At 40.1% G+C, this 13854-nt stretch overlaps 1 protein-coding gene across 1 annotated transcript in view; it reads left to right on the forward strand.

Moving 5' to 3' along the window:
• The first annotated feature begins 5321 nt into the window (after positions 1–5321).
• Positions 5322–13854, forward strand: part of DLG5 (discs large MAGUK scaffold protein 5) — a 72206-nt gene continuing 63673 nt past the window's right edge. The window contains exon 1 of the mRNA XM_009277626.1: positions 5322–5385. Within this exon, the coding sequence (XP_009275901.1) occupies positions 5343–5385 (43 nt within the window). The 5' untranslated portion in view covers positions 5322–5342. The remainder of the gene's footprint in view (positions 5386–13854) is intronic.

Raw genomic sequence — 13854 nt, forward strand, 5'->3', positions numbered from 1 at the left:
GAACGTCGCACAACTTGCAAGAAATGGCTGTGTCTTACGGTTTCTGACAAACCTGGCTGCACAGGCTGCCAAGAAAAGAATAGCCTCAGAGACAGAGCGTGGCAGATCCGTGTGATCCTGAGCTCCTTGGGCAGTTTTGTTTGTTGTAAAGGCAATGGGAACATTGTAATCTGGGTCACTTCCAGTTTTAATCAAACTTTCTCGCTCCCCCACAGCAAGTAGGAGTCCTGCCAAAGTCAGTTTGGTTTGGTGCACGGAGATGTGGATAAACAAATGTTTGTCACGCTGCCCTCTCATCCGGTGCGTTGGACCTCCATCAGAAAAATCATTTGCTGACAAGAAGTTGAATCAGCTGGCACTCACCGGGCTGGGAAGGGAGGGGGGAGGAAGAGCAGGGTTTAATTAACAATGGAAATTCGCAGCAGGGGAGCACGGGGAGTTGTTTTCATGTCATCCTTAAAAGCAGAGGTGTAGCAAAAGGAATTCGCGCAGGCAAAGCGCTCCTCCTGTGCTCAGTCCTACAGTGAGCTAAGTGTTCCTAGTTAGGGAACATGCTTAATTTAGGAGTCAGCCATACTGCAGATCTCAATGCGATCCTCGCAGATGGGTGACGTGCCAAGAGCTGTGCGGCTGAGACCAGAGCACTCCCCATCTTGTGGGATGAAACACCTAATGCTCCTTGAATTAAACCCTGGTTCTTCACACCCTGAAACAGGTTCAGTATACCTGCTTCTTCGGCCCTGTGCTGAAGGTGTGTATCTGAGGGAGTAATTATTCTTATTCCTACACAGTCATTTAGTTAATACAGCAAATTTTGGAAGATGAAATAGCCTTCTTTCAGTTGAATTATAAATATAATTTTGTAAATATTTCAGAGCAAAACATACATTTTGGAAAAAAGAAATAATTAATGAATTGAAAGCATATGTGCAATGAATTTGGGAAAGCTGAGTCCCTGCACCTTATTTTGCCACTACAGTCCCTTTGCATACGCTATGCTTGAGAGCCAAGAGCAGAGCCCGCGTACGTGTGCGTATGGAGGAGGATGAGAAGGTCCTACGCAGCTGTGGCAATCCTGACATTCAGCTTATCTCCACAAAATGAAATTTGAACACACAGTGTGTTTTTTCTCAGAAGTCATTCAATAATTTAGCATTTAGTCCTAGAAGAAATTTTACTTGATCCTTTGTGCTGCTTTCTTACAGAAGGTACCAAGTGCAAGCTTGTTTTGGAGGCTTCACTTTGAGATTATCTGGCTTGTCTTTTTTGAGTCTCTCCTTGAAGTAGAGGTGATGCCCTGAACCGTGATGTTTCACGATTCAAAGGTTAGAAAGGCAGAAGGGAGAAATGTTCTGTTTTAATCTTGTGCTAGTGATTTAATTCCATCAGTCTAGATTTGGCATTGCTGATGAGGAAATTGCTTGGTTAGACAGTTGGTGTCTTCGTAGGACACGTAACCCTTTCGTGTTTGGTCCGTCCCCGTCCGTCCCCCCCCCCCATCATTGTCTTTGTTAACAAGAAAAATATATGTCACTGTTTCTGTGTGGACATTGTGTGAAAGATGGAGGCAAACTAGAATCCAGTTCCCCTGCTGTCCCTGGAGGTGGCTTCCACAGTTAAGCAACTAGTTCTTTCCTGAATTTGCGAGTTTTTAAGTGGCCTTCCTGTCATCTGACTAATAAAGAGAGTAATAACTTAAGGAAATTTGACTTGCTCTAATTGTTGAAAATAGAAGGAAATGGGATTCTTAAGATTCTCAAGTATATACTGTAGCAGTTTCTAAAGCCCTCTGCTCTGCCAAAGCTGTTTAATACAGCCAGGAACTGATCCAAAGCTTAAATCTGGATGAGCAAAAAATAAATGCCCCAAAAGCAAGTGTGCCATGCAAAGAGAGGATGCTTATCCTCTTTTTCTCTCTCTGTACGAATGTGTATCTGTAAAAGACAGATCACTTTTTTTTTTTAAAGTATGAGTAGTATCTATTGTGTTTCTCAGAATATTTTAATTTCAAGCTGTAATTTTGAACTTAAAGAATACGTCAGCAATTGTTATGAGTCAGTGAATTGAAATCAAATGTAGCAAGTTTTTGTACCGGGGGACTTTGGCATGCGAGGTGAATACTAGTGGAAATATTTGGAAAAGTATGGTGAAAGGCATGTGAACCCCTAGGTGTGAAGCACTTTCAACATTAACCTGGAAAAATAGTCATGGCTTCTTGTTGTGTTTTGTGTTCTGATCTTACTTTTTGTACAGTTTGACAAGACGGACAGTCAGAAAGTTTTAAGAATTTGAAATAAAGTGGGCGATCCCTTAGCAAGGGGGGGGGGGGGGGTGGTTTTTAAAAAAAAAAAAAAAAAAATGCTTTTGCAAAAAATTTCTTAAAATACCATGGTTGCTCATGAATAAACAGGGTGTTCTAGGGCCTTTGGTTACAGAAACTAGCTTGTGCCTTTTCGCCTGTGTCTGGGTTCCTGTTGGGGTGATTTTTGAGCATTTTCATTTATGTGAGGAGGCATCCTACAGAGTGGGGAAACGCTGTCTTGGAGCATTTCCAGGTACTACTGAGGTATTGCTAGTTTGATCAAGCAGAATACGTCAAGCACGATGCTACTTTAGCCTGAATTGAGTACATGGGTGTGTATCAGTTCAGTACCTAAAGGTGAATTTTAATATTGTGAAAGCTACGTAGAGTCTTCTGGTTATTGTTTCTGCCGCTTACTAATACTGCTTCTGATGAGAAAGGTGGCATGTGTTACAGATAACGGGCTCGTATCCTGTGTAGTTCAAACAAACCAAAACCAAACATACCCGCAAACAGCCTTGGAAGCCAAATAAATGCTACTAGATTTTTTGTTTGTTTGTTTGTTTTGTTAGAAGTGAGGTACTATGAACGGGTCAGATGATTCCTCCCTTCTTCACGACTGTACGTTTTCTTGTGATAACATGCCATGCATACCGGATCTCGCCTTTACAGATCTGAGCTCATGTTTTAAGAACATCGCTAGGGAGAGTCATATGTCTCCATTGATGAAGTCAGCTTCACAAAACTTCTCTATCTATTCCGGAGAGCAGAATTTAACTCGTTTTAAGTCCTGGCTCTGGCTTTTAACGCAGGAAAAGAAGACGGAGAGGATCAGTGCTTCCTGAAGATAAATAAAAGCAAGATCAGCTAAGATGATGAGATTTTGAGTCTTTTCGTTCTCCACTCTTTAAGAGAAGCAAAAGCAGCTAACAGTCAGTAAAAGTTTGTTTAGATATGGGAGTCCTATGTAATCTTTTAGAGGAACTGGGCAATTTTGCCTTAAATTGCCGAGTATAATGAAGTGTCACTTCTTGGCACAAGATTTTATTGTGCTTGAGTCCCACGCAGTTTTGATACAATCTTGGTACACGTTGTCTGTCATAAAGATGTCCTACTTTTTTTAATATATTGATCTGCTTTTTTCAGCTTCCCTTATGATTCTAATCCAGACTGCAGGAAATACTGCAAGTCAGAGGAGTTTAGAATATGCAGAGAGGTTGATTTTAATTAATGCAGAAATTATTTTGCTTTTAATGAGCTTTAATGAAATAGGAACAGAGCTTAAGTTGTTATGTGAAAATGTTTGAAATGAAAGCAAAAATACACAGCAGATTTTTCTGAAGCCAGTGTGTCAGTGACATGCTTGTCATGTGTTTTCTTTAAAAATCAGAACAAAACAAAAAACGTACATCCTGTACAATCAAGCAGAATTATTCATAACCAATATATTTTGAGTTATTTTTCACAGGGATTTGTCAGGTTAAACAGTCTACTTCAAGATTCAGTTCCTTTTCTGGTACTTATTTTCTGCAATGTCTGCTAATAAAACTGGAGGATTTGCTTGGAGGGAGTTTTCCTTACATTCAAATATTTGTTTAAGTTTGCTTTTGCCTAGACATCACTCCTTTTATCAAATGTAGGAGCCTCATTCATTGTCAAGCTAAATAAACACACCCCATTGAAGCTGGGGTCCATGTCACACTTACTAGCTGGAGATCGGGCCCAAAGTGCGTTTGCTTTTTTTAATTCGCGCTGCTGTTATTGCTTGTGTTGTTAGTAAACTTACTTTATCACATCTTGTCCTTCCTGCATCTAACACCGTGGTAGTTACAGATCATAGAATCATAGAATCATTGAGGTTGGAAAAGACCTCTAAGACCATCAAGTCCAACCGTCACCCCAACACCACCATGCCCACTAAACCATGTCCCTAAGTGCCGGCTAAACAACCCCAGTTCCCTCAGCCGCTCCTCATCTTTTTCTAGTAAGAAGCAGAGGAGATGAGCAAAAACTAGGATTTCTTTCTCATTTTCCAGCCTGTCCTTTCTTTAATCTATTTTGAAGGTAGATCCAGGTGTTTAATCTCGCGCTGCTTCTCAGCTTTTATTTCTTAATTTCAGAGAGACTAGAAGAAACAAGTACTGAAACATGAGGAGGAGGACTATAGGTAAAGGCAGCTCCTGAAAGGATTGAAACTGTCTTTGAGCTTGGCTGTTGTGAAGACAGGTCTCGCATCCTGGCTGGTGCTGAAAATGGGCCAGATTTCAAATCGCTTTTGCACATAATGACTCCCTGTCTTTACTGCGACGTGTTTATCCTGTTTGTGAGGGATGGTGGAGCTGTTTAGTTTGTAAGGTTTTGAAGTAGGATCTGTTTTTCTAGTTCTTCTGGTAAGTAAAATTTAGCATACTTCTAAAATAACTAAAATAACTAAAATAAAAGGCGCCTCTGTCTATTGATCCATTAATACATGAAAAAACTCGCAGTCGTCAGTAACAGCAGATAGCTTTGTAGGTCCTTGCTTTTAAGGTCAGATGCTGAAAGTTGCAAATGGATGCAAGCAAAACTTATTTACCAATGAAATGAAATTTCTAAGTGAAGGAAGTTTGAGGATGAGAATACAAATCGGTTACACAATGAAACAGGAGCTGGTACGTGCAAAAAGAGAAGAAACCAGCTAGATTCTGGCTGCTGTCGCAAGTATCACTCAATCTTCGTAAGGTAGAGAAGAAACTCTGTATTTTCAGTGTATCTGAAATAACCATTGTATTAGTTCAATAGTTTGCTGAACTCATTTTTACCATTTCATCTAAAATAGTTTCCTACTCAGCACATAGTGTGGTGTTCATTTACAAATTATACTTTTCCTATTAGATTTTTATGCATTAGTGACGTGTGTTCTCAATAATTCGGTGTGTTTGGCACCCACAGTATCAAGGAAATGAACGGTTAGCTTGGTTTGGGGAGAGGAAAAGGAAAAAAAAGTAATACTGTCTGTCTTTTTCTCATTTTAGGGTCTACGTACAGCGTGCTGTCCATAATGCCTTCTGATTCTGAAAGCAGCAGTTCACTGAGTAGCATTGGTGAGTAAAGTATTAATCTAACAGCTTGATGAGCGTGTCTTTTGGGAGCTGGGAGAACACGTTTTTAAGGTGGCCTTCGGGAAGGGTAGAGGGATTCAGGTCATAACATCAAAGAAGTTGAACTGTAAGATGTAACCATGCATCTTCACCAAGAAAAGGTGTACCTGTTCTGTGTCGTGCAAGTTAAGCCTTTTCACAGCTGTATGCAGTTGTTGCCAATAAAATCTGTTACGGCTGGATACCTTAAACTGCGCTTTGAGTTACTTAGTAAAATGATGTAAAAACGTTAGTTTTCTACAAGTCTGTGCATATAAAAATATATACAGGCATGCATATATGTGTATGTATATATTTATGTAGATGTGAAAATTGTAGTCAGTCTCAAAACATCATCGAAATTAAAAATGTTATTATTAGCCAAGGTCAGGTCTTTAAAACTTTCGGAAGGGGCTGCAACCCTTTAACCCTTTTCTTTCCTGCATGCAATGAATTGCTTTATTTTCTCTGTTTCTAATGTCATTGGGAAAGACAAAATATTAAAAAAAAAAAAAGGAAAAAAAAAAGAAAAAAACTAGAGGAAAAAGAAATGTGGACAAAAGACCTCTAACATCAAGATGATCTTGGAATAGCCGTATCAGCTGTCAGTTTTCCTCTTCTTTACTTACACAAATACTTTTATTGTGAAATCTATGTAAAAGTCACTTGCCTCGGATAGGGAATGTAGGCTCTTGCATATTTAAAGTTCCAGTGTTGTGTCAGGCATCTGTAGGCTTCCCTGACAGCACCAGGCAAGTCAGTGGTCTGTTTAAGGATGTGGGTAGACATCTGTTGCAGTCACTGAGCTGAACTTTTAACTCCAGCATGCAGGAACAAGATTTTAGGGTTGACTGAACTATTTGCTGAAAATAAGGGAAGCTGTGACATGTTAGTTCGATTTTTATCAAGATCACACTTGTCTGCTATTACCTGAAGGAAGGGTATGATTTAATTTGCTATGAATAAATTGGGGCTGGAAATAGGAAGAAGAAAGTTTCTAAATTTTTAGGACAACCAAACTCAAAAAAGGAGCCTTCCAAAGAAGGAAGTTCTTGTAAGGTGAAATCCAGTAAGTTTGTGGAATAATTGGATGAAGCGATGCCTGAGATAGAAGATGCAGGTGGTCCTTTCTAGTCCCATGTTCCTGATTTTAAAAAGGAAAGGTACTTAAACCTTTTTTTTTTTTTTTTCAGTTTTTGTAACTTTGTGAATGCCCATACTCAATTCTTTGTACCTGACCTTTTATAATTTTGGAAGTAAAGGTAGGTAGATGAACAGCTAGTGTTTGCCATCACGAAGAGAACTTTTGCTTTAACAGTGACCGCTTGCAAGCTACAGATACTTGGCCTCTGTTTTCTATGTTATTAATTTTCTGTGGCATAGTACCTAATGGGATTCCTGTTTCTGAACACTTATTTAGAATTTGGCATGTTACTTCTGAGGCACCCGTTATTCCCATATATGAGTCAGAACTGAATTCTTTCCGAACTATGTTTTGTTCGTGTTTTAAAATACTGCAGTTCATACTGAATCCTGATCTGTGTATTTTACCTGAAGGGCTCTCCTTGGAAGTGTTTTATGCCTTTGGTGTGTGCAGTGATCAAAGTTATTGATAACCTAAAAATTAAAGTGACCCGCTATTAAACAAAACTTATGATCTAGTATTCTCCATAGTTTTGTTTTATTCAAATGATTAAAGAAAGTTGGTTGTTTAATATTTAGTACACTAACAGCCGGGGGAATTCTTTGTTTGAAGCTGGCATGTTTGTTTTATAGTCTGCTTATAGACTTGTTATTCACAAGTATCATTTTTTTCCCCGATCGTTTTCTCTCCCTCACATCTTGTTCTGCAAGAGATAATACTTTTAATGTGCTCTAATATCAATAGCAAAATTTCTCTGCTTAATAACCACATATCCTAATAGACATGTCTGCAAGTCACTTAAAAGCTGCAGTCAGATTATTTTAATACCGACTGATTTGTTGAATGACAAACCATCATAACTGAAACTGTTCACATGCCAGCTCCCCGAAGGCTTCATATGACTTCTTTGAATGGAATCCCAACAAATACTGAGTTGCTATAGCATTTCAGGAATTTAACATACGTTTTCCCCCCCGTCCCCATCTTGCTGGAATACATTTTCACAAGGGTAGTTCTGTGCAGTGGATAAGTTTTGCCTGTGAAATGAATGCATCAGTGAAAAAAGGTAAATAGCTCATGGTTTGGAGACAATGTAAGCTTTGGAATATGTTCAGTTTGACATTGATAGTTATATGTACACACACGTGCATGTAAAGGAATATTTTCATTTCCCCACTCACATGTGCCTTCCTCATGGGGCAGAAAAGGGATCTATTTTATTATTCCTGAGTTCAAAACACTGGTTTTCATTAATATTTAACAATTTTTTATTTCTGGTCTGCCTTGCCTTCTGCTTGTCAAGCAGCTCAGAAACACTTTTACACATTTGACCTTTCAGAAGAAATGAGAAAGGTATTGGGGCCACTGATTAAGCCCAGATGATGAAGCGGAGAGTGAATCTTAGCATCTTCTAATTAGGAGAGATAATACAATCTTTCATCTGTAGTCTTTGGATTCCATAGTTCATAAAAGTAACTAGATGAGGGTATGTCCATGTGCTTCATCTTTTCTTCCCAGCCTTAATCACCCTAGCTATTGTCGGAGGTCGTTTCTGCTGCCAGCATTCTTAATTAAACGATCTTTTTCTGAAATACTTGCAAGTAAGCCAGGTGTTGTGAAATTGAGATGATTCTATATGTTTTACAGCTATCCTAGGTTTCAGAGTTAATTTATGAAGCTGATGTATATAACAATGGGCTTATTTTCCAGAAGAAGACCCTGATCTAAGAACTAAGCTTAAATAGTACTGGGACGATGGTCCTTAAAAGGTAGTTCTAGGAAAACATGGGCTCAGTCTCAGTAAAATAAATGAAACATGGTGTTAGGATTTGGAAAGGAAGAGGGAAAGATGAGAGAACATAATTTCATCACTGTATAAACGCATGGTGTGCCCGAGTCTTGGGTATATTTGCAGTTCTGATTCTCCCATTGAAAGAGAAGAGGGCAAGCAAGCGCGGAGAGCGGCAGCGTGGATGAACAGTTACGGAGCAGCTTCTGTACGGGGAACAACTGGATACGCTGGGGTTCTCTCAGTCTCCAGTAATGTCATAGCCCTAATATAAGTGGAGAGCAAGGAGTGATATAACTTGCATAATGTGACTCGGAGAAGGGTTTAGGGCTGGTCTATCCCGAGTACTGTGGTGTCACCCAAGCTTTTTTTCCTCTTTCCCTGCCTAGGTGGGCTTGCAGGGCATGAGGGATGCAGCAAGAATGAACTTCCAGCCTCATGTGCATGTGGTAGAATAAGCAGTTGAGTGGAAGCCAGTTTTCCCACTTGTGTAGCAGCAGGGTCGCAGCTTTGTAGAAGAAGCTTCTCTTCGTAGGTGTTGCGGTTTAACCCGGCAGGCAGCTAAACACCACACAGCCGTTCGCTCACTGTCCCGTGTCCCCCCCACGCCGCCCCCAGCAGTGGGATGGGGGAGAGGATCGGGGGGCGAAAAAAAAGAAGTAAAACTCATGGGTTGAGATAAAGACAGTTTAACAGGACGGAAAAGGAAGGGAAAATAACAACAATAATAATAATAATGACAAAAGAATATACAAAATAAGTGATGTACAATGCAATTGCTCACCGCCCGCCAACCGATGGCCAGCCAGTCCCCAAGCAGTGGTCACCCCCTCCCCCGGCCAACTGCCCCCAGATTATTTACTCCCTTTGGCCAGTTTGGGTCAGCCGTCCTGGCTCTGTCCCCTCCCAGCTTCTCGCTGGCAGGGTGTTAGAAGCTGAAAAGTCCTTGACCAGTGTAAGCACTGCTCAGCAACAACTGAAACACTGGTGTGTTATCAACATTATTCTCATCCTAAATCCAAAACACAGCACTGTGCCAGCTACTAGGAGGAAAATTAACTCTGTCCCAGCCAAAACCAAGACAGTAGGTTTACCTGCTTTGGCCATAGGTGTATCTGCCTTTTTTCTTTTGCATCTGTACGTGAATAAAAATACAGAGTGAAAGATCATTGCTCTTTACAGGTTTTTCTTGTGTATTTTCCTCACCGTTCAATATTGGTTTAGTTGACAATGTTTTCTTTTTTCCCTTATGCTTCCTTCCTTTTCTTTCCCATGTGCTAATAAAGTTCATGCTGTGCATGTAAAATAGGTAGTTTTGTTGGAACCGAGGGCAAATATTCACTGCTAATTTCCAAAAGAGGTACGAGATAAACTGCTGTAATCCCTGCATCCCACCATTGTGCTTCAGCCCCACCTTCTTCCCCCCAGAGGAACAAATCTTCATGAAATTGTCATGCTCTCTCTGTATTTCCTTTCCCTTTGCTCTTGGCTAATCACAAGGATTTTTGTGTGTAAATAGAAGCATCTTTCCTCTGCCCACTCCCCGTGCCCAGCAGACTCTCTGAATGAAGCTACAATCCTGCATTTCTGACATCAGAATAATTATTTATGGAGATTCAGTGCCTGGCGTGCCAGGCACGGAACAACGGTGTCACTTAGGAATTGGATAGAAACCAGTAGCAGAGCTATACGTGACAGTCGCTGGTTAGTCTCCCACTTGACTGGTCATGATAACGGAGAGGAAAAGAACACAGAATAAAGACCCCCCTTTTTTAAAAAAAAAAAAAAAAAAAGCACCAGTTTGTATAGTGCACTCAGTCTTTTGACATTTATAATTTTGAAGATAAATGCTCACCAAGCACTGAATTGAACTTAAATGACATAGTCCTGGACAGCTGGCTCTGGGTGGTCCTGCTTGAACAGGAGGGTTGGACCAGGTGTTCTTTCTGTATCCCAGCAGATAATTTTCTGGACCTGTAAGGAAGGATGGAAGGCCTGTGTTCTGAAAGATTATCTGTAGATGATGTAATACCAGCCAACTGTCACCCTACTTATATGATACTTCAGTCTGAAATCATCAAATTTGTTTGCTATGGGAAGTAGTAACACAGTGTCCTTACTAGTTTCTGTGAGTCTCTTGATTATCTACTTCCAGTTTCCATCTTTTTTTTTTTTTTTATTTTACTATTTTTTACTTTCCTTGCTCTTTTCTTCCAAAATCAGGCTCCTTTCTTCCTCTTTACAATAGCCAGGTAAGTTCTCGTTCTGGCCCATGTTGCCTAAAAAAGCCTCTGTGAGTTGACTTAACAAGGTATGTTTCGAGACTTCCGATACCCAGCGCTACTTTTACAGCCTCCAGTAACACATTACTGACCTGAGCAATACGATGCCGTGACAGGATTATAGTTTCTGGAACCGAGCCATTTTTTCCGTACCTTAGTGCCGTAATGAAACTTCAGAGTTTTCCTTTAGTGCTTTAAAAATGTGATTCTTCCTCCCCTCCTCAACCCACAGGATTTTTTTTTTATTTATTTTTTTTTTTTAAGAAATGTTGTTTAAAAGAAACCAGCAGCTCGCATGCAGGAGTCAGGCTGTGGCTCTGAGGATAGCCTGCATTGTGCTTTTTCACGATGAGTTTTTAACAGAAAGACATTGCATGCTTTTCCATTCTTTGAAAATATACTGGAATCTTAATGAGAGGATTTTTGGAATGGAAAAGGCCGCCTATACATGTGTCTTTCCACATGTATAATTTCCTTCTTTCCAGAGCCAGATCTCTTTGCGTTGTTGTGATTACAGCTGTCAATCTTGTATACTCTTCATTCCATATCGCGTATTATCACCTTTACCTTTTAACTTTTAACAGACTATTATTGTTCCAGCTGTTCAGTTCTTTGCAAATGGTATCACTTTTTTAGTCGTAAGTGGCTTTTTCTTGCTCTTCACTGTTCCTATCACTATGCTACCTTTTCCTATGGGAATTTACATACCAGTCTGTAACAAACACCACCATTGGCACTACAATTTTATGACTTTCTCTTGCAGGCGTCAGGTGGTCGTATATCCGATGCCACCAAGCTTGTCCAACTTTGACTTCAGCTGACAGTATTTCCTTGCTTAATGCTTTGTTAGCTTATCAGCCTGACAGGCTATTTACAGATAGTTTTTCACTAATTGCAATTCAAGTTACTTAATCTGAGGGCCTTAATTCTCACTGCAAAGCAAACATTACCCCCCTCCCATCAGATGATAATTCCTTCCCAACAATGTGTGGTCTTTCATTCCCCATTTTCATGTTGGCCATTTTGACGACTGCCCTTTTATGTCGTTGTGATTTCAGTTCATTGCTTCACACTTTCTACAGCTGTATATAACGAAGTAATTGTTTTCACTCTTCATAGGAAGTGTTCCGTTGCAGGTGTGGTTTATGATACTCTCTCGGTCAAAGATAAACACTCGTTCCTTGTCCAAAAAAGTGAAATATTTACGCCAGGCTATAGGAATCTCTCCTCCTATTTCTTGCCTTTTTTACTGATACAAACGCAAAATTTGTATTTGGTGAAGATACCTCAACAGTTAACACATACTGACAAAGGAACAAGTGACAATATTACACCTGCTGAACGGCCACAGATGAGTGAGAAGAGGTGCTAGGACCACTACCGGTATACCACCTCAGAATCCTTTTCTGTACTGCAGTGATTGCCTTCAACGTTCCACCTCCTCACCAATTAGTCTCTCTATTCAGAAGTCATGTTCCTGTAAAATTTGGCCTCAAAGATTGAATTAAACCTCTTTTTGTAGATTTATTTCCTATGTAATTTTCTTGTCCTTTGAATTGAAGAGTACTTGTTCAGTTTACTGGAAACAAGACTTTTAACTTAGGAAATAAACACCTTCTTCCACAAGCTTAATGTAACTTCACTCTCCTTATGTTTTGCTCTGTTCATGAATCATGTAGATGTCTCTAGGATTGATCCTTAATCTCTTTACCTGATTTTCGGTATGTTTGTTAATAACCATCTTCTCTTAAGTAATAAGCACTTTGAATAGCTTTATTGTATTATCACTGACTTCGATGGCGTCCATTTCCAGGCAGCTATGGGTTGACATGTAGTTCAAGCACAGTGTTCTCTCAACTTCTGTCACTTCAGAGAATTCAGGAATTACTCAATGGATGTGATGTCCTGTTTTAAAAAAAAAAAACAACAGTAACAACAAAAAAGTTCACTTTTTTTAACTTTGCTGATGTATACTGCTGCAGTCCTGGAGGAGGAGGGTTTGTTTTTTTTGGCTTTTGTTTGGAGTTTTTTGTTTGGGGTTTGGGTTTTTGGGGGGGTTTTGTGTGTGTGTGTGTATGTGGTGGTGTTTTGTTTGGGTTTGTTGTTGGGTTTTTTTAACATTTCCTGTAACGAATCAGTTTGAGTGAATTCTTGGTCTCTTAAAGGTTCTGCATAAACAGGGCTTGAGAAGCACTAATGAATAGCTGACCACTTCATGGTATTTTGTTTGCTATAGTATCTTCTTAACATTTGGCAGCTCCCTGGAGGAATTTCTGAAGGTCTGGTTGGTCTGTAATGATTTGAATGGAAATACAGTGTGTGTGAATACCCATCTCCTGCACTCCAGGCAGCGTGTCGGGAACACAGTGCCTTTCACTGCTCCCTGAGGCCCTCTATCAGTCTGTGCATTCAAGAAATCCTTCTGGCGTCAGCAGTTTTCTTTTGGGGCTATAAACCAGTATGGCGAGACGATGCTCACAGCTCCTCTGCAGGAGAAGATGTGAAGGAACGAGTGCTGGTGGAGTCTCATCCCCTTGGTCGGTGTGCAGCGGTTGACCCTAGTCGTCGTCCCCCTTGGGTTTGGATTGGACGCTTTTGTCTAGGTTATGCTTTCAGTGTGCGGTTGTAAGCCTGACACATGTAGGGCTTGCGCTTTCCCACCAGGGAGCTCCCGAATAATCAAACCCAGAAGCTTCAGCTCTATTTTCCTTGGTCATAGTAACAGATTTTACTCTCTACTGTGTTTTAGCTCAGCAGAGTTCTGCAAGGACTTTTTGAATGGACGTATCTGCCCTTTTTCCCCCCTCCTTGCTATTTTTGAGTATTAGGTTGTAGATTTTTCTTTCATGTTGATCTTTGTAGAACCTCTGTTCACTTCTTTCTAAACTCTTAAACTTACTGAAGTTGAAAGTTTGTTTTACGTGCTGGTGGGTTTGTTTAGCTTGTTGTATTCTGCATTAAAACAAATAGTGAAGTGCTACCCATTCTTTTGTCCTTGCATGTTACGTGATCCTCACTGCTTTCATAACCTATTAGGTTTTCTGTCTGTCTGATGAAACTGTTTCCACAGTTCATTATTTTAGCTTTTGGTTTCCTTTCCTCAGTGTACTGCTGCTTGTTTCTACTAATGTTTTATTTCACCTACGTGCAATTCTGTTCTGTGCTCTCCGCTATTTCAAGACCACTTCAAAAGATATATCTGAAGAAATATATCTAAA

This window comes from Aptenodytes forsteri, unplaced genomic scaffold, assembly GCF_000699145.1.
Source record: "Aptenodytes forsteri isolate BGI_AS27 unplaced genomic scaffold, ASM69914v1 Scaffold15, whole genome shotgun sequence".
Taxonomy (NCBI): Eukaryota; Metazoa; Chordata; class Aves; order Sphenisciformes; family Spheniscidae; genus Aptenodytes; species Aptenodytes forsteri.